The sequence below is a fragment of the Neofelis nebulosa genome, chromosome 5 (assembly GCF_028018385.1).
Source record: "Neofelis nebulosa isolate mNeoNeb1 chromosome 5, mNeoNeb1.pri, whole genome shotgun sequence".
Taxonomy (NCBI): domain Eukaryota; kingdom Metazoa; phylum Chordata; class Mammalia; order Carnivora; family Felidae; genus Neofelis; species Neofelis nebulosa.
The window spans coordinates 100,923,265-100,944,074 of NC_080786.1; the positions used below are offsets into that span (position 1 = coordinate 100,923,265).

A 20,810-nucleotide genomic window follows, 5' to 3' on the forward strand; every position below is an offset into this window, starting at 1 on the left:
GTAATCTGTGCACAATTTAAAATGTGCATCATTTTCAGCGCCCTTGATCTAGTGGCTCCAGTCTGTGACTCTTCTGTAAAGAACAGTATTAGTTCCTAAGGATGCATATAATCTGCTACAGCACTATATATATATATATATACACACACACACCATAAATATATACACTATATATATATATATATATGTATATATATATATATATATATATTTTACATTTTATTTTTCAGAGCGAGAGAGAGAGAGAGAGAGAACAAGTGGGGGAGGGGCAGAGAGAGGGAGACACAGAATCCGAAGCAGGCTCCAGGCTCCGAGCTGTCAGCACAGAGCCTGACGTGGGGCTTGAACCCACAAACTGTGAGATCAAGACCTGAGCCGAAGTCTGTTGCTTAACCGACTGAGCCACCCAGGCACCCCTATTTATTTAATTTATTTATTTACTTAAGTAGGCTCTGCTCAGCTTGGAGCCCAACACAGGGCTTGAACTCAAAACCCTGAGATCAAGAGTGAGTGGCTTAACGACTGAGCCACCCAGGCACCCCTACAGCACTATTCTTATAAGCAAGCAGAAGAAAAAAAAAAATGAATTCTGGGGGCCCCAGGCATCAGCAAGTAAGATCTTATCTAGTTTTTTTCTACTTAAGGTTAAGGTGGCTGGTATAAAATACTTAAGTAAAGCCACTTTACTATGTTAGTCATACATTTTGGAGCAATGATTGGTGCTAGAGTTAAAGGCAAATGTTGGATACAGTGAATCCAGCCTATCTTTGGAGTCTTGAGAACCTGTCTTATTGGAACATTGGGAAAAGTTGGATACATAAAAACTAAATAGATCTTTCTTGAGTGGTGTAGTGCCAGAAACAGATAGCAAGGACAGCTGCTCGATTTCAGGATGCACTCCAAAAGTTGTTGAGCTATTTTGCCAGTTCTCCATTAGGCCTGTTGTAGATTCCAAAGAAACTAAATCACTAAGGTGATAGACAAAGTGTGTCACTTCATCGTCCTTTAAATCTTAACAATAAACATTTCTCACTGTGGGTTTTGGATAATTGCAAATATTCTCAATCATTCCTGTCCCTATTCTCTCCTTTTATTTTTGTAGGTCTTGCATTTTATGTACAGCAAAATGAAAACAATCTGACTTGTCTCCATAGTGGGAAAAACACTGCTCAAAAGAGTAGGGAACCCCATAGATTGTTTTCTCTATCCGCCCTTATCAGTATAACAAATCATGAAAAACTGTGGCTAGTGTCAAGTGAAGATGCTTTTACCTACAGTGATGGGCTTGAAGTAGACCAATTGTTTCCGTACCCACTGTCAATGTTGCCTTCATTATCAGGAGTGTAAGGATATATTGTTCAGGGCCATTTCTCTCTTTGAAATCTGCTGCCTTAGTCCAGGGAGACAAGTGAGGTTGCCTTCAAGTAAAATCCTTTACTTCTCACCTGCGTGATTTTTTTTCCCCTGTCAGATAAGTAAACACAGCCCTTGTAATCCCCAGTAATAATTGCATCTTTGCAAAAAGACGGTCAGATGTCACATTTGTCAGGAGTCATCTCATTTCAGTTTTATAAAACTACAGATCATAATGTTAGCACACAAAATCTCCACCTTTATGGAGATTGACAATTGACTTTTGCTGATTAATCCATCTCCTCTTATGTCACCAATAGGTAACCTCCTGGTGAGAGATGAGTTTATTTTCAGCTGTGAAATCTGGTCAACATTTTAATCCATACTCAACATATTTTAACACACATTTTAAAAGGCTTACTACATCATGCATAATATAACGTTGATTAGAATATCTTCATAATCCTGTAGAGAAAGTACAGTACAGTACAGAAAAGTTATATCTTACATTAACCAACAAAATTTTAGCAACTGCATTTCACTCTCTTAGATCATTACAAGGGTTTAGGGCTGATGTCTGAAAAAAACAGATTATAAAACTGTCTTCTGCAATAGTGACCTTGTCCTCCACTGTTCAAGTAAAATCATGAGTCATCCAGTTGCAAAATCTTATTATTGGCAACGTGTATACATGTGTGCAAACCAGAATGCAAATTTTTAAACACTGTACCCAGTCAGGCCAGATCAAGATGTTATGGACACTTCCAATCTAGTCATTTCACCTTGTACTAGTAAGCAAAGCCATTAATTATTCTCTACTTCTATTCATTTGCAAACTTCTAGGAAAGAATACGTTCATACTTACAAATACACACAACATGACAGACCAGGATAAGTGGCATTTGAAAAACTGTTATAAAAGAGACTTGCCTGAAGTCATTTCATTCAAGAAAAATTAACTCTAAAAAAACTAAAGCTAATTGTAAAGAAATACATAATAAAATAGTACATTACAGAGAACATTAAGTTGGAGTTCATTTTCCTTGTTCTATAACATTACTGCTGTAAGTATGTATTTTCACTGGTCTGTTCTTTGGTGAAAATAGGGCTCTGGTTTCATCGTTATGTCACGTGAGGCTGCAAAAAGAGGTGTGTTCCACGATAAAGAGCAAACAGACAACCTAAGGAAATCGGCTACTGGCTACCTTTATTCTCAGCACCGGGAATGGAGAAATCTTTAGCAAAACATGAAATAGTCTCTTTATTTTTAATCGCTCCAAGTGACAGAATGCCTGTCTAATAGGACTGCTTCTGTCTAAAACACACAACTTTTTGTTTTTTCTTCTTTTACAACAAGTGATTTGCTATATATGTACAGTCGCTATGCCAGTGGTAACTCTCCAGAGTCAACTTCCTGGGCAACTGATGGCATCAAAGTACCATTTTAAAATGTAGAGTAACACCAAATACAGTTCATCACTTGAAACTGCCACTATTAAACAGAAGTCACGTCAAGTCTTTGGTTTAGGTGCAGTACTTAATAATTAGGGCAAAACTCCTAAAACTCTCCTCCAACCCCTTATTTGCTTCTACTTACAAAATAACCTTCAGCAAAATGGTTTTTAAAACGTCAGTTGATTAACGAATAATGTCAATGCCAATAATTTGGGTGCTAAAATAATTTCGTATTTCCAAGTACATACATTTTTGTAAACTGTTCAGTTTATTTCACCAAAGTAAACAATTGATAAAAAACAGTTTATAAGAAGTGTTCCTATAAGTGATGCTATTTACCAAAATAGTGTTTTCTTTCTCACAGGTGCTTCAATCCTTTCGCTACTTGTCGTCAAGCTTTGAATTCAACCCCCCCTTTTTCTCTTTTACAAATGACTTCCTGTTAATGTAAAAAGGAGTTCTGAGTATACACAGTTAAAGGGATGGGCCTGTGGGTCCGGGTCTCTCCATCCCGGACTGAATATGGCTTCATTCTTGTAAGAGACTATTGCAGTCTGCCCGGAAGTACACTGTTGGCGCCAGTTCGCTACAACAAGAAGTGGGTGTAACCTTCTGCGCCAGTAACTATAACATCCATCCAGATCCGCATGGCTTCCGGCGATGGCGCGACCATATAGTAGATTCTGTCATGCGTCTTGACACTGAAGGTGAGTAATGGGTTAGGACTCTAAAAATCAAAAACGGAAAAGAATGTAAAACAAACATCCTGAAATCGTAACATTAAATAACACAGACATCTATGGGAGCTTTTTCCTCTTCAAAAGTTTTCCAGTTTGTGGAAATCTCAATTGGTATTACTTTTGCTCTCGTAGAACCTGTACCCCCACCTCCAGCATTTTTCTCAGGACTATCTTTCTGGCCTCACTGCACAATAACTCTCACACAGCTCACCAATCAATCCTCTTAGCAGCTACTTTGCAGATAAAGCTCCAGCCCAGTGCCTAGATAATGTACGCAATAAATAACCGCTGCTATTCTTAGTCCTACTAAGATCCTTCCTTATAACTAGGTAGTAGACCCTTCTTCGAACTTCAGCAAGTCACTTAGCAGGTCTCCTGAATCAATATGTCCAGAATATTTTCTCATTTCACCATGATTTTTTCTTCCACCAAAGATCAGCGATACTAATTACTCTATGTTCGCTTTTCTAGAGTGATTCTGCTCATATCAATCTGTTATGTCAGAGCAACACATCTAAATTGCTTGCAGTTCAAAAACCATTTTTCCAACCCAATTATTCATTCACATCTGAAAATCAGTGTTTACCTTATTAGCATTCTTGAGGTGATCATAATACACTTCTTCAATGGCTTGGAAGTATATTACTCCTTTTAATTTAGCTTCATGCTTGTCTGCAATAATAGTTAAATACCTTATCACCAACGATAGACTGGGAAGATTATAATTTCAGTATAATTATTACAATATTTATCTAGTATTTAAGTTACCTGAGATCAATTCAGATAATTTAGGTGAAGGCATTAGCCCAGTTCTATTTTGAAAAAAAAAACGAACAAAAAGGGAACCATCAGCCCAAACCTCGGGGACTAATTGATTTTGCCCAAAGCTCTCTAGCAAATCTGCAGTCAAAAAGACAACCCAGAGCTACTGACAGTCAAGTTAGCACACAAAATATAAACACTGCTGACACCAATACTGATTATCTCCCCACGTTCTCCAAAACTGTGGTTGTAATGGAAATGTTAATATGTAGAGCTGTCGTAATGAGATTTGTAAGAAGGTTTTTGTTTTTTTAAGAAGGGTGGTTTTTTTACCTAACTTAAAATAATATTCTACTTATATTTCTATTTATTAATATTCCACTTATATTTCTATGAATTTCTTGTTCAGCATGCTTTTTCCCCGTTCCCAGTAGAGCTTCATGTCAATAATTTAGTGATCTTTCAATGCAGCATGTTTCAAACTGTTTCCAAGATTTCATCAAATTTGCCATAAAAACCCAACAAAAACGTAAAACAAAAACAAAAGCAACCAAATCACAAACCAAACAGCATCACTCTACGATCTAATAAGTTCTTGAAATATTTTGTAATTTAAACACAGAGAAGATCATAAATGCATGTGAGCATATTAAAAAGTGTTCAAAGCGTGGATAAGGCTGCAAAAAGAGAGAGCCTGTTGGTGGAAGTGCAAATAAGAAAGCTCCTTTTGGAAGGCGGTTTGGGAAAATGCACCAATTAAAAATGCAAAAAATTCTCTTACTCAGCAAGTCCACTTCTAAAACTTTATTGTATAAGAGCTACTCATGCACATGCACATGGATTTGTGTTTGTTACAGCAGAAGACAGCAAAAAATGTGTCTGAACTCTAACAGGGGACTGATCCAATTATGGTCGGGTCACATAATGGAATCCACACAGCCACTGGAAAGACTGAGCTGGATCGGCAAGTGCTCGTCAGAGAAAATCCTGAAATACTGTTATGCGACAAAAGTTATGAACAGAGTGAAGAATTTGGTCTCAACTGTGTATTTTTGAAGTTCATTTATTTATTTTGAGAGACAGAAACAAAGAGGGAGAGAGAGAGGATCCCAAGCAGGCTCCACGCTGTCAGCACAGAGCACGATGTGGGGCTCGAACCCACAAACTGTGAGATCATAACCTGAGCCGAAATCAAGAGTCAGATGCTTAACTGAGCCACCCAGGAGCCCCTGGTCTTAACTGTATTAAAGAAGAAAGAATACATATATATATGCGTGTATATATATATGTGTATATATACATATGTGTATACACATATATATACACATATATATATATATACACGCATATATATACATCTATCTGAAACATATACATATATAAACATATATCTGAAAAAATGTATATATAAATGAATAGAGAAAATCTGAAAAGATATTTCAGACTTTTGTGATGTGAAAGAGACTTATTTTCATTGTATAGACCTTTTTTAAGTTTATTTGTTTTTATTTTGAGAGAAAGAGAGATAGAGAGAGAGAACCAGTGGGGGAGGGGCAAAGAGAGAGGGAGACAGACTCCCAAGCAGGCTCCGTGTCATCAGTGGGGAGTCCCATGTGGGGTGGGATCATGACCGGAGCCGGAGCCGAAATCAAGAGTCAGATGCTTAACTGACTGAGCCACCCAGGTGCCCCCTACACTTTTGTTCTACTGTTAAGTTTTTTACCCAAGAATGTCCCTTTTTTTCCAACAACAATGGAAAGCTAGTCTGAAAAACAATAGCCCTGAGAGGTTCAGTGGAAAATATAAAGCTATTAAATTACACTTAACTCAGCATTTCCCAAACTTATTTGACCATGTTTGACCATGGGCCATATTTGTATGTGTTCTGGTTTTTTGTTTGTTTGTTTTACTCTTCCTTGGGAAGCACCGTTTTAATTAATGCCACGTTCAGTGGGTTTCAATCCGTTCACTGGGAAGGATACTGCAGTATTAATGGGAATACAATAATACTTTACTTTCTGAAAGCAGGTGTAAAATAAAATCTGGAGCTAAAAGTAAATTTCATCAGTGTTTCAAGGAGGCAGAAAACTGGGGAATGAACCTTTGGTTTGTAGGGCAGTTCATATCTGAGAAAGAACTCTCAAAAATGCTGGCCTCACAAGAGCATTGTGACCTAAGAGAATTAATAACGCTATTGTAACTTGACACGACAAAGCTATTCATTCCTTTTGGTAGCATTAGCCCATCAATTTTCAGATATATTTTCTGTCTCAGTTTTCTTTAGAGACTCTTCTAAGGTTACCCAGTTAATATGTAGGAGGCCAAGCATGGAGGCACAGAGACTCTGTGATGAGCACAGAGACTTATGACATTAGCTGTCAGAACTCATGTTTACAGCTCTTTCACACGCACGGTACCCTTTACCTCACGACAAGCTGAAGGGGCGGGTGTGGTGTCTGTGGGGTCAAGTCCAGCCTGAACTGCAATCTGCAAGGCTTCCTGTGGACTGATCTATTCCTGCACTTGGTGATGTTTGGGGAAAGAGCAGGGGCGGAGGCCAGGGGAGCGGACAAGCTACTGATGGCTGTAAACAGAGCCAAATGGACAGTGTCTGTCAAACTAGGACGCACTGGTCAGTTATATAATATGGGAATATTAAAAAGCTAAATGAAACATAATTTTTGCCTGTTTTATATGTTACAGTTCTGAGTAATCATTCATCTATCAAAAAGAGATATTTTTTATTATATATTACATAAAACATGTAGATATATATAAAAATATATTTTTGTTGTATATTATAAAAACTATTATAAAATATTTTAATAAAAATATTTTTAAAATAATATATTTTTTAAAGAGAAAACTGGTCACCAAGAAGTTTACATTTGGAAAAATGCGTTTACGTGGTCATTAGGAGCACAGGTTCTGACATGGGTCAGAAGGAGGAGGGAGTGAGCAGCTGACCTGGCTGACAGAGGAAAGAACGAAATAAGGGTCTCGGAGAAGAGAAGCAGAGAAGAAGAGTGAAGCTGTTTTGTCTGAAGTTAATTAACATGTTATCTTTGGAAAATTCTGGGTGAGGTTGTCTTTGGAGACTAGCACAGGGCAAAGTTTTGTTTATGGATTTTGCAGACATAAATTGGCATTTCTCATTAAACTGTCATCTTTCCTATTGTACTAACTGAAGAGAACATCTCTGGATTTTCTTAGAACCCAAGATCAGAAGGCCCAAAAGAGGTAAGCAGGGAACCCAGAAGGGGGTTTAGGCCATTCGCTTGGGGCCACTACAGCATTAACTGCATACTGGAGCCCCACCAAAGAGCTCCTAACTGAACGGCATGCACTCCTGGGTCCTCCCCACCCCAACTCTGGGGCCCCCCAGCCAGGGTCTCCTTGTTTTCCACATGCCTCTTGGTGCCTCACACTTCTCTTCATAAACATATCTTGACCTCACACTATGTAGATTAAGTGACTAGACTGTTATTTCTTATTACATTGATTTAACAATTGATTCTTTATTTGACATTACTCATAAACGCTGCTCATAAACGCTCATAAAGTCACCACAGGGTCTCTTCATAAACTCTTGCATGATATTACTTTTCTTTAGTTGCTTAAGAGAGCAGAGCTAAATATGTGCTGACAATGGACGTGTTTCATATGTGACCCAGGAGTAAGTAAGAAACTTTTTTCTTTTTCTTTTCTTTTTTTTTTTTTTTTGAGAGAGAGGGGTGTGTGTGTGGGGGGTGTAGAGAGAGAGCCTAAGCAGGCTCCACGTTCAATGCAGAACAGGGCTCCATCTCACGACCTTGAGATCATGAGCTGAGCTGAAATCAAGAGTTGGACACTTAATGGACTGAGCCATCCAGGTGCCCCGAGACTTTTTAGTAAGTACAGCAGTTACATAAATATTCCTGCATTTTTTTGAAGACTCAGGTGGGTATGTTTCTCACAATCCACCATTTAAGCAATCCAAAAATATTTCAGTCAGTTAATAAATACTTGGTCACTTGTTCACTGATGAGCTTTACTCTCGGCTTAAATAACATTCTAATTTACAAACTGTAGCTGGATGTCTGTCAGCTAAGGCTGCCTAATTGTGTGTGACTTAAATAGGGCATATGACCATAAATAAATAAACAGAAACCTTTTTTCTGGCTTTGTGGTATAAAAGTCAATATTTTGGTCTAAAAGGATAAATTCCACTTAATATTTGTTCAGACTTCAGGTTATTTCAGAACCCGAACAGACTAATTCACACTTTTAAAATAATAGATAATTTTTATTATTTCTTTAAAAATTAAAAAAAAACTTTTTTTTTAACGTTTATTCATTTTTGAGAGACAGAGAGAGACAGAGCATGAGTGGGGAAGGGGCAGAGAGAGGGAGACACAGAATCTGAAACAGGCTCCAGGCTCTGAGCTGTCAGCACAGAACCCGACGCGGGGCTGGAACTCACAAACTGCGAGATCCTGACCTGAGCCAAAGTCAGACGCTCAACCAACTGAGCCACCCAGGTGCCCCTAAAATTTTTTTTTAACGTTTATTTATTTTTGAGAGAGAGAGAGAATCCAAAGCAGGCTCCAGGCTCTGAGCTATCAGCACAGAGCCCAATGCAGGGCTCGAACCCTTGAACCTTGAAATCATGACCCACGCCAAAGTCGGACGGATGCCCAACTGACTAAGCCACTCAGGTGCCCCAAATTTTTATTTCTAGGGAGGAAATCATACATATCATGGGACTATACAACCCTAATATAAAATAATATAGACCTACAAAGCTAATATCACCCTTAATTCTATTAGTTACCAATCAACCTATTTATACTGACTTTTATTACCTTTGCTCTTTAACAGAGAGTTCCTGATTTGAATATATCACTTAAGAGTTTTTTATCACTCACCTGCATAATAAGAGAATGTGCGCTTGTTCCGATCAAACACAAACCATCGTTTTTTCCAAGTTTTAATTTTTCCACCCATTTTGATAAGGAATCCTCGGCAGGTCTTCTCTGTGATCGATACATGATAACAGGTATCGATATTGTGGCCGGCAGTCTCTACGTGGCTTCGCAAATCAAAGTCTTCCTTCCGGACGGGCAGATAGCGTGTCAAAGGTCGGGCCTGGAAAAGCACAACCCCGTGTCATATATAGCTAAGTACTTATTTCGTTTAAGGTCACAGTTATTTGAATGGACATGAACTGGAAAGCCTAAGCATTCAAATGTTCATGTGATTATGAGAACTGAAGATAAACATTATTCTTTGGAGTTTAAAAAATGCATAGCGTTTTCAGAAGGATGCTACAATATTCGGGGGAGGGGGAGGGATAAACTCAGGTGGACAGGTTCTACTCCTTGAGAAGGGCAGATGAGAAAATGGAAAAACGTCATTAACCTTAGTTTTACAAGAGGCATATCGCCCTTCAAAACACAGGGAAATGAGGCACGAAGTTCCCTGGGCCTCTCCCTATCACCACCTAACATTAGTTCTTAAATAATCTCAGACATGACATGACTGGTGAACAGTATTTAGTAAGTATACCGCCCCCTCCCCTCCCCCCGGCCCTGCGAGATCCCCTAAAGCTATACATGTTGGCTGATACACACCCTCTGGTAGAAACTGAAGGCAGAGATGTATGTTTTGAGAAGTGAAGCTAAAATAAGGTGAGATGTGGAATCAAAGCCGTACTCAATGAGCTATCCAATGAGCAGATATGGAAAAGATGTATGTGGATGTCTTTTATTTTACTATGGCTGGAGTAGAGAAGTACATCTAATCTAGGAAGCACGTATCACCATGGGTCACGTTTCCAAAATGGTGTTTGACTTTATTCTGTTAATAACCCCATCCCTCTGCCCTGGGGAAAATGACCTACATATATACTTGGAGGAAAACCTTATAATTAGGATTCAAATAGAGAATTGTACTTTTTTGGATTGGCTTCGAATACCAAATAGCCAGGGATGACCTTCACCGCGAATCATAATTTGGCAAAGGATAGGCATAATGAAATAAAATGAACAAGTTTTACTTTGAATTTTTCCTGCAATATTTTGCCTTTGAGTCTGTGGTACTTTGGCTTTAGACAGATGCCAGAGACTTACTGATACCTCAAAAGCACACAGAGTCTCCAAGATGGGTCTGTCACTGCCATGCTACCAAACTGCCAGCAACTATGAAGACTAAGAGGAACAGTACCTTTTATGAAGTCTAGTAAAACTTGGTAAAATGGGTTTGAACTTGAAATAATTGGCACTTCACAAGATTTTATTTTAGTTCCTCAGCCGACCTACATTATATAAGCAGCTTTTTAGTTGCAAAGATTCAAACTCTATGATAAGCGGGATAGGAAGTGAAAGGAAATGAGTGATTTTCCTGAGTTTTGCTGGAGTTCAGTAACCTTGCACACATGTGTGGACGGCTGTAGCAAAGGGGATATGTGTGACAATACAGTGGTTAGGAAAAAAAACTACCAAGAAATTGGGTTGGTAAAATTATTTTGTTCTGGAGTATTTGCTTCCAAAAATGGCTTCATAGAAACTTTTCTCTTCCTAAGCCAAAGGTTTTAGTTTGGGTGTTGTATTTGTTTTCAGTATCTGGCTGCATTTTTCAAAGCTGCTTGGAAAAACATGGTCCTTTTAAATATACTCCCAAAAATGGGCAGAAGAAAAACTGCCTCTCCCGCCGAATTGTTCTATGCGTGACCAAAGTATCATTTGAGTAGTAGGTCTCAATGAGTTTTTAAAAAATGTTTACTTATTTTTGAGAGACACCACGCATGAGAGAGAAAGGGGGGGGGGAGGGGAAGAAAGAGAGGGAGACAGAGGATCCAAACAAAGCAGGCTCTGAGAGCCCAATGTGGGGCTCAAACTCTCAAACCATGAGATCATGACCCGAGCCGAAATGGGACACTTAACCAACTGCACCACCCAGGTGCCCCTCAATGAGTTTTGAGATAAGCATATATTTTGTTTGTTTGTTTGTTTGTTTGTTTGTTTCTGTCCCGGCAGTTACATGTCAAGAAGGGCTGCTGAGCACCGTGCCAAGAAAGCCATCCTGACACAGCATGACTGTCTTCTAAACAATGACCAGCAGGGGGCAACCTATTCTAATCCATCCAGACTGACCGACCAACCTGTGCCCTTTGTTTCTCCCTTATTTTTACTTCCTTTTCAATTAACTTCTGCCGCTGGCTAGTTTCTTCCTGCAATCGTTTTTCCAGGAGTTCTCGGCGTCGTTTTTCTTCTTCCAGAGCTCGTTTCTTGGCTTCCATTTCCCGTTCCTAAATATCATTATTCCGAACAAATTTTAAGATATACTGGTTATACTTGGATGATTCCAACTAATGGAAAAGAAAATTCTCCCTAGACAATTGTTGGCTTTATAGCCTGGGCTCTTACAATATATCACCTAGACTAGAATCACCCTTCACATAGTTTTTAAAATCATCCCACACAGAAAGGCAACCATGACATTTAGTTAACAACTGAATATTAAGTGAACATCCAGCTGTGGAACTCAGTCATTTCATGCTGTTGACTACAACCCTCGCATTTTTAAAACAAAGGATCAAACTGGTCACCCAACACTAGTCATGACCTTGAGCCCTCCTTTCAGTGGCCATCTTCTAACTGAAGGCCATCGGTCCCTCTGGTTTCTTTGTTGCTTTGCGGCTTCCTGGCTGGAGGTAGCAGAGGAAGCCCACGGGGAAGTCGGAAGAGGAAAGGAGGGGCCCTTTAAAGCAGGATGCAAAGGCATTTAGGGGGATTCCTAAGGAAGTTCAGATTCTGGCTTGAAATGCAGTCACAATAACGTGGGATTTTAAATATTACAATAGCACAGTTCACACAAGCTGGCAAGGAAGAGAGAAAACATAAAGACATGACATTCCTCCTTGTTCTTTGGCAGGCAACCACAGTGGCCATCAAAGGGAAAATTCAATACAAAGCATTCATTTCGGTCTACGTTGACACTATACCTATTTTAAATTACAAAATATTGTAGTGCGGTCAGGAGGCCAAGAAATCCTAACACCCTTACTTTTCAGGTAACAAAAATGAGACCAAAAAGGTTGAGTGATGACTCCAAGATTATACTGGTTAATAAGGCCCAAGGACGGTTTCCTGTCAGGTGCAGGACAGCTTGAACCATGAGCTCATTGACCTCTGGTGGAAAGATTTTGTACCTACCCTGGATTCAAGCAGCCGAGTCTTCTCCGCATGCGCCTGCTTCAAAAGTCTCTCCATTTCTTCTATTCTGGCAATATTTGAAGTGCTGGCACTGAATAGAACACAGCAGAACACAAAATACCCTTTCAAGAATATTGTTTGGGAGGGATGTCTCTTTAAGTACCCACGCAGATGTGCACACGCACACCTGCTCACAGGTTCCAGGATGGTGAACGATGCAATCCAATGTAATTTAAAGGATGTTACTTAGGAGAGTCATTGGCCTGAAAAGGAAACTCAGTTCAGGTCTGAAAACTGTAGGTGACATTGGCTTATCTCAGTTTAGGAGACAAAATATAGGCAAGGAAAATAATACTAAAGTAGAGTGCTTTACTCATAAATAAATAAACGCAAACTAAATCTTACAAAGTGTGTTCTCAAAATACTTTTTCCAAGGTCTAAAAATTAATGGACTGTGGGAGGCCTTCTTTTTAATTTAAACGTTCAGAGATACCAGACCAATAAGACTATCTACAGAGTTCTATGCAGATGATACCTAAGGTTTGAAGACACTTTATTTGGTTTGGAAATATGTGTTCTCAGCTGCTTTTTTGCTGTGCCTCTATACACGTGGACATTTTAGAGGGCACCTGGCTGGCTCAGTTAGAAGAGTGTGTGATTCTTGATCTCGGGGTCATGGGTTCAAGCTCCACATCGGGTGTAGAGATTACTAAAAAAATACATACTTGTGACATTTTATTTCTTCTTTTTTTAATGTTTATTTTTGAGGGAGGGTGGAGGGGCAGAGAGAGGGGGACAGAGGATCCAAAGCAAGCTCCATGCCGACAACACAGAGCCTGATGTGGAGCTGGAACTCACAAACCTTGAGATCGTGACCTGAGCCAAAGTCAGACGCTTAACGGACTAAGCCACCCAGGTGCCCCGACATTTTATTTCTTACAGGACGATGCCAATTAAAAAAAGACTTTTCTTGTAGGTGCAACAGAAGGGTGGTGGGTGGCTAGTTTTGTCAATGATACCCAATACTCATCCACCATATACCAATGAGGAAACGCTATGAAAAGATTCAAGAGCTTCAAAAGAAATGCATCTTTTTTTTTTTTTTAATCGGAGAATTTATAAGAAATGCATCTCGAGAAAGACATCATGCAAACAAGTGAAGGCAAAAACCTTAAGGAGTAAAAGCTGCAAGAACAGTTAGGGTAAGTAACTAAAAGAGAAATAGAAGAACTTGGAAATGTTTAACGCAAACCAAAAAATGTTATTTTTCTCTTACTGACGTTTTATTTGAGTGTTCTGGAAACAAGGGCATGACCTAGGTCAAAACTTCTTTACTCTGATATTCCAGCCATAGAGAACCAGTGTTATTTCCTATGCATGTATCCTTGTATAGCCATTGAATATAGGTCTTCTTTTCTAGACTCTCTTGGTGACAGAGACGCTTTTGTGCCTGTATCTTCCATAGCATAGAGGCACATAGTAGGGATTCATGTCAGATGCATTTATATAAAAACGAATTCATATGAAAATAAGGGGCACCTGGGTGGCTCGATCGGTTGAGCATCCACCTTCAGCTCAGGTCATGATCTCGCGGTTCGTGGGTTTGAGCCCCGCATCGGGCCCTGCTGACAGCTCAGAGCCTGGAACCTGCTTCACATTCTGTGTCTCCCTCTCCTCTCTCCGCCCCTCTCAGCTCGCACTCTGTCTCTCTCTCTCTCTTTCTCAAAAATAAATAAATATTAAAAAGTTAAATTCATATGAAAATGAAAAGGATAATTTTTAGTATATCTCCCCAAATTATATTGTTGATCAACTCAAATCTAGGTTGTTTCAAGCATAGGGCTAAATTCCTTTCTAGAGATCAATGACCACAGCAGCGTCATACATACAGTTTATCTTAAAGTCAGTAATAGCAGCTCTATAGCAGCTTTATTCATAATTGCCAAAATTTGGAAGCGACCAAGATATCCTTCAGTAGGTAAATGAATAACTAAATGGCAGCACTTCCAGAAAATGGAATATTATTCGGCTCTAAAAAGAAATGAGCTATCAAGTCATGAAGAGACATGGAGGAAACTTAAATGCATATTTAAGCGAAAGAAGCCAATCTGAAAAGGCTACACCCTGTATGACTCCAACTATATGATGTTCTGGAAAAGGCAAAACCATGGAGACAGTAAAAAGATTAGTTTAGTGGTGGCCAGCGGTTTGAAGTGGCGGGTGGGAGGGAGGGAAGGATGAATATGCAGAGCACAGAGGATTTTTAGGGCAATGAAAGCCCTCTGTATGACACTGTAATTAATGATGCATATGTGACATTATACATTTGTTCAAATCCACAGAATGCACAACATCAAAGGTGAGCCCTGTTGTAAACTATGGACCCTGGGTGACAATGATGTGTCAACATAGGTTCATGAAAAAAAATTTTTTTAATGTTTATTTATTTTTGATAGAGAAAGAGACACAGAGTATGAGTGGGGGAGGGGAAGAGGGAGAGGGAGGCACAGAATCCGCAACAGGCTCCAGGCTCTGAGCTGTCAGCACAGAGTTCGACGTGGGGTTTGAACCCACGAACTGTGAGATCTGACCTGAGCTGAAGTTGGATGCCTCACCAAAACCACCCAGGCGCCCCTCAACATAGGTTCATTAACTGTAATAAATGTACCACTCTGATGGGGAATGTTGATAATGCGGGAGGCCATGTACGTGCAGGGACAGGGATCTCTGTATCTTCCGCTCAGTTTTGCTGTGAACCAAAAACTGCTCTAAAAAATTATCTTTTAGAAAAAAAAAAATCAGTACTTCCGGCCCTATTACAAAATGCATTCATCCAGGAAAGGGACAGCCTTAGGAATGCTGTATCCTTAGAAGTTAACTAATCTCTGTACTTTGCAGGGTTACTTTGGGCCCATTTTTAGGCAGGAGTGTTCTCCTGACAAGGACAAAAACATGGCAATTTCTCCTCATTATTTCCATGAACTGTTGGGAGAGGTACAAAAGGGTAAATTCTATTCTCTTCAACCAGCAAGGATTAAAGAAAAAATTTTTTTTTAAATGTTTATTTATTTTTGAGAGACAGAGAGAGACAGAGCACAGCTGAGGGGGGTGCAGAGAGAGAAGGAGACACAGAATCTGAAGCAGGTTCCAGGCTCTGAGCTGGCAGCACAGAGCCTGATGCGGGGCTTGAACTCATGGACTGTGATATCATGACCTGAGCTGAAGTTGGACGCTTAACCAACTGAGCCACCCAGCGCCCCAAAAAATCTTTGAAATTTTGTGCAAGAATTTGTATTCCTCCTTATTAAGAATAGTCAACCTCACAGACGTTAAAGGGGCACACTTTGTCAGCTCAACTGAGAAAGCCCCGGACAAACATCAGGCCCTAGAACAGCACAAAATCATGTTTATATTCTATCGTGTTCTCTGTGACATCAGATATATATGTCTTATGTCTCCAGTTTATTTGGAAATAAATAATTTGTTCACTACGTCTCAGGTCTCAAAAACTCATCAATTAAACAAAACCAAAAAAGCCCTCACCAAGAGTCTAACCTCCATCTACCCTATAGTTCTTTCTACAACATACTCACTTTTCCTCCAGCTTGTGCCTGAACATTGTTAGATACAGAAAACTTATTGTATCCATTTCTTCATCGACCGGACAACATTCTTAGAATGTTGATACTTAGGTTGAATCAAAATCTGTCTTTCTACAGCTTCCAATTACTGGCCTAAGTATGACCTTGAGCTACATGAAACCTATCCACATGAATTGGTTGGAAATAACTCGGTTAGAAACACATATTTTCAGCCCATGGTTTTTCATGTATCTGTAATTTGGGCATATCCTGGGGGCAAGTTTTAAAACAGTTACCTGTCTTTAAATATTTCTGTTCATTCTTATTTTAGAATTTTTTTCAGGCATATATATATATATATATATATATATATATTTAAATATATATATAAATTATATATATTATATATATAAATAATTATATAATAAATAAATAACATATATAAATATTATATATATAAATAATATATATATTATATATATATATAAATATATATAAATATTTATAATTATTTTCTGCCAATTATATTTAAATCTGCCTATTTGGCAATATTCCATAAATGTCTTAACTTCCGCTCCAAAGAAACTCAATTTTCTGAAAACGTTGGACAGAAAGTACATGTTAACATTTACCACTTCCTGTCTTCATAACTTTTAGGCACCTACAGTCACCTATTTTTTTTTAAGCTCTCCTTTTATACTTAAAAAAAAATTTTTTTTTTTAACGTTTATTTATTTTTGAGACAGAGAGAGACAGAGCATGAACAGGGGAGGGTCAGAGAGAGGGAGACACAGAATCTGAAACAGGCTCCAGGCTCTGAGCTGTCAGCACAGAGCCCGACGCGGGGCTCAACTCACGGACCGCGAGATCATGACCTGAGCCGAAGTCGGCGGCTTAACCGACTGAGCCACCCAGGCGCCCCTCTCCTTTTATACTTTTAAAGCTACTTTGGTTATTTTGTTTAAAAAATAATTTGTATCCATGAGTACCTACTTGTTCTCTGTGGTTCTACTTCAACTATTCTTGAGTTTAGTATTTCCTTGACATGTAAACCATTTTTATTCAGCAAAACTTCTCTGCTGTGTCCTACCATGTCATCACCAGTTTTGCTTTTATGTCCCATGGGGATTGCACCTAGAGTGACAAGCAAAGGCCACTGCAACAGGAATGTAGGGAGAAGTCTAGGTTTGTCAATACCATGGCATCCATGGTATACCCAAATGTCAGCAAATGAAATGCCATCTGGTGTAGCACCTGCCGTATAGGAGGAGAGTCTGAAGTCACTGGAGATAAGCTTTATCCTGCATTACCTATAGCACAACACTCATCTTTGCTTTCGCAAGCCTCTCAAAGTTACAAGAGGAGCAATGTGTCCTGCCATTGCCTCAACTTCGGACCTTCCTTAAAAGGCAGGCATAAATTTCGATGTCAATGCTGTAAGGATGCTGGCGATATGAGTCATTGGGCCATTAATGGTATACAGATGACTAGTTTTGACTGCCTTTCCCACTTAGTAACATTCTATTTTATCAACTGAAGACCTCTTTTTACCGACTGACTTTGGCAAAAACCATATACATAAAGAAAAAAAAAAAAAGCTTCCATCAAGGGGAAAAGCATCCAAATAGCAGATTTGGGGGTTTTGGTGCTTTTCAGAATAGTCATTCATAGGCAAAGGCAAAAACAAAAAAGGAAGAGAGAAAAGCTAAGAACGATGTCATACAAGAAATAAGTAAACAAAACCAGACCAAAACAAAACCAATGCAAGCAAAACAAAGTTCTCCATAAAGACACACAAAACTTGTCCAGGACTGCTGTCAGTGCACTAACACTACCACTAAGTGAAGAACCAGATTATTTATTTTCAATGAATCTTCTCAAGTACTTTTTCAGCTTAAGCAAATTATTACTCCTTATAAGGGGTCTAATTTTTCTCTAGTCAGTAGCTCCTTGAATATTACAAGAACACAAGCCCTCTAACCCCTCCTGACCATTGTTCACATGGTTTGACATATCCAGTCCCTTTGACACATGGCTGCCCTCCCCTGCGATCACTTTGGTTGTCTAGATCTCTTCTGAAAGAACTCCCGAGAATAAAATGCATACACTGGGTGTTGACATACTGGGGAAGAAAGCAGAATACCAACCTTTGCCTAAACTGAAGAAATTAGAAGCATGCGGAATTTGGATGAAAGCATCCCTTAAAGCCAAGTTCAGCCGTGGATTGCCCTCAACCCCATACTCAGTCTTGCTCCCCACCACCCATGCACACTGCTGGTATTTAAGCCATAATGAGGGATCAAGTTCCTCAACATTTTCTCCAAGTATGAGCACAAGGTCAGGGCTTAGGAAATTAGTAATAGCAATTGTGATAATAACATATCATTGCAGGCGGTATGCAGGGATCTGCATGGTATAAGCCAAGTCAGTAATTTTAGCAGAGTAGAGGTTTTATGCAGAATTGACTCTCAGCTGCTGTTTTCTATGACCCAAGACCTGTTTTCTTAGCTTTTTGTTTGTTTATGGTGTAAGTAATGATGCTGAAAAAGCAAAAACATTATGTGACTCAAGTAACTCTCTGGCAGACACAAAAATGATGTCTCAACAAAAAGGGAAAGGCCAGTGTACCCACAACTCTGAGTAGTTCTATAATTCTACAAATGGCTTTTTGTGACATAATAAACCACAAGACCAGGTTTATGTCACTAGAATTTCAGCATGGAATTACCTCTTTAATATACATATCATTTTAGGGGATTTTCATACATAACTTAAAAACAATCACACAAAGGGAAAATGTTTTAGTCTCTTCTTTCTCTATCTAACCTCAAAAAGTTCTCATTAAGGATGTGGTGTCGTAATATACATTCCAAACATTAGTTTCTTATTACCCATTTGCCTGATGTTTATCATATTATTTTCTTTTTTTTTAATTTTTTTTAATTTATTTTTTTATTTAAAAAATTTTTTTTTCAAAGTTTTTTTTTTTTTAATTTTTGGGACAGAGAGAGACAGAGCATGAACGGGGGAGGGGCAGAGAGAGAGGGAGACACAGAATCGGAAACAGGCTCCAGGCTCCGAGCCATCAGCCCAGAGCCTGACGCGGGGCTCGAACTCACGGACCGCGAGATCGTGACCTGGCTGAAGTCGGACGCTTAACCGACTGCGCCACCCAGGCGCCCCAATTTTCCATTATAATAGTGGATACAAGCTTATCTTAGGGTAGCATGAACTTTTTAAAGTAGATGGTGGTACAGAAGAAAAATGTTTGTTTCTCTCTTTCTTTTTTATACTAGACCTTTTACAAGTATCTTCCACTTGGGCTTCATTTTTTTTTTTTTTTTTTGACGTTCAAAGGATCAGACAGTCATATGGAATAAATACTATTAGTAATTTCTGACCATGGTGATTGGTTATCTGTGATTGGTATTACCACTGAGTCAGGTCTACGTGAAGTAAGAATGGAAGATAATCATGGCCACGAATAACCCCCTGCCAGGAATGCTCTACGGTGATGCTGTCCTCCTCATTTGGCATAGTTAGGGGAACATGCTCATTCTCTACCTTTGGAAGCCATTTTAGTAAAAAGCAACTGGGTGAGCAAATAAAAATAAATTAAATTTTTGCCTGTCACTGTGTTAAGTGTCCAGAACTGAATGTGTAATGCTTGGTACTTAGAATCGAAGTGGTTCCTTTTTGGGTAATTTCCTGTACCCGCTGATGCACCACTGTTGTTTACCATACACAATGGAATACGATGTGGCAATGAGAAAGAATGAAATCTGGCCTTTTTTAGCAACGTGGATGGAACTGGAGAGTGTTATGCTAAGTGAAATAAGTTATACAGAGAAAGACAGATACCATATGTTTTTACTCTTATGTGGATCCTGAGAAACTTAACAGAAGACCATGGGCGAGGGGAAGGGAAAAAAAAAGTTAGAGAGGGAGGGAGCCAAAACATAAGAGACTCTCAAAAACTGAGAATAAACTGAGGGTTGATGGTGAGTGGGGGGGGGGGAGGGTGGGTGATGGGCATTGAGGAGGGTACCTGTTGGGATGAGCACTGGGTGTTTTATGGGAACCAATTTGACAATACATTTCATATTTAAAAAAATAATAAAAAAATAAATATGAGACATGAGGAGTGGTAATTTGAAGGGATGAATATTCACTTCAATTTTGGGAGGGGAGGATGAGGTGGGGAGTAGAAAACGCCAAGACGGGAAACCGCATAGAGTGTATTTCTTTACAAAAGACGGCTCACGAATAGAAAAATAAAAGATCAAACTATCAAGAGTTCACGAAGGAAATATTGACATGAAATCTTCACAATTATTTGTGAAGAGGGGAGGACAGTCTGATGTTTTCAAAATAACGACTAAGTACAAAGTGCCACAGAATGGGAGTCACTCTGACACTGGGAGCCTGCATCCTACATTCTGTGTTCTTGCTTTTTTTAAAAAAAAAAATTTTTTTTTAATGTTTATTTATTTTTGAGAAAGAGAGACACAGTGTGAGCTGGGGAGGGGTGGAGAGAGAAGGGGACACAGAATCTGAAGCAGGCTCCAGGCTCTGAGCTGTCAGCACAGAGCCTGACACAGGGCTTGAACTCACAAACCACGAGATCATGATCTGAGCCGAAGTTGGACGCTTAAGTGACTGAGCCACCCAGGCGACCCATCTGTGTTCTTGCTTTTAATGCCCACTTTTATTCCTCTTGCCCT

At 39.2% G+C, this 20,810-nt stretch overlaps 1 protein-coding gene across 17 annotated transcripts in view; it reads right to left on the reverse strand.

Annotated features, from left to right (window-relative positions):
• Positions 1-1,536: 1,536 nt before the first annotated feature.
• The window catches only part of PHLDB2 (pleckstrin homology like domain family B member 2), a 232,327-nt gene continuing 213,053 nt past the window's right edge, over positions 1,537-20,810 (reverse strand). For all 17 annotated transcript variants that reach the window (XM_058731448.1, XM_058731455.1, XM_058731454.1 and 14 more), the window contains 5 exons: positions 12,506-12,596; positions 11,452-11,598; positions 9,218-9,437; positions 4,135-4,220; positions 1,537-3,535 (listed from right to left, as the gene is read on the reverse strand). In XM_058731448.1, coding sequence (XP_058587431.1) covers positions 3,395-3,535; positions 4,135-4,220; positions 9,218-9,437; positions 11,452-11,598; positions 12,506-12,596 — 685 coding nt within the window. In that variant the 3' untranslated portion in view covers positions 1,537-3,394. The remainder of the gene's footprint in view (positions 3,536-4,134; positions 4,221-9,217; positions 9,438-11,451; positions 11,599-12,505; positions 12,597-20,810) is intronic.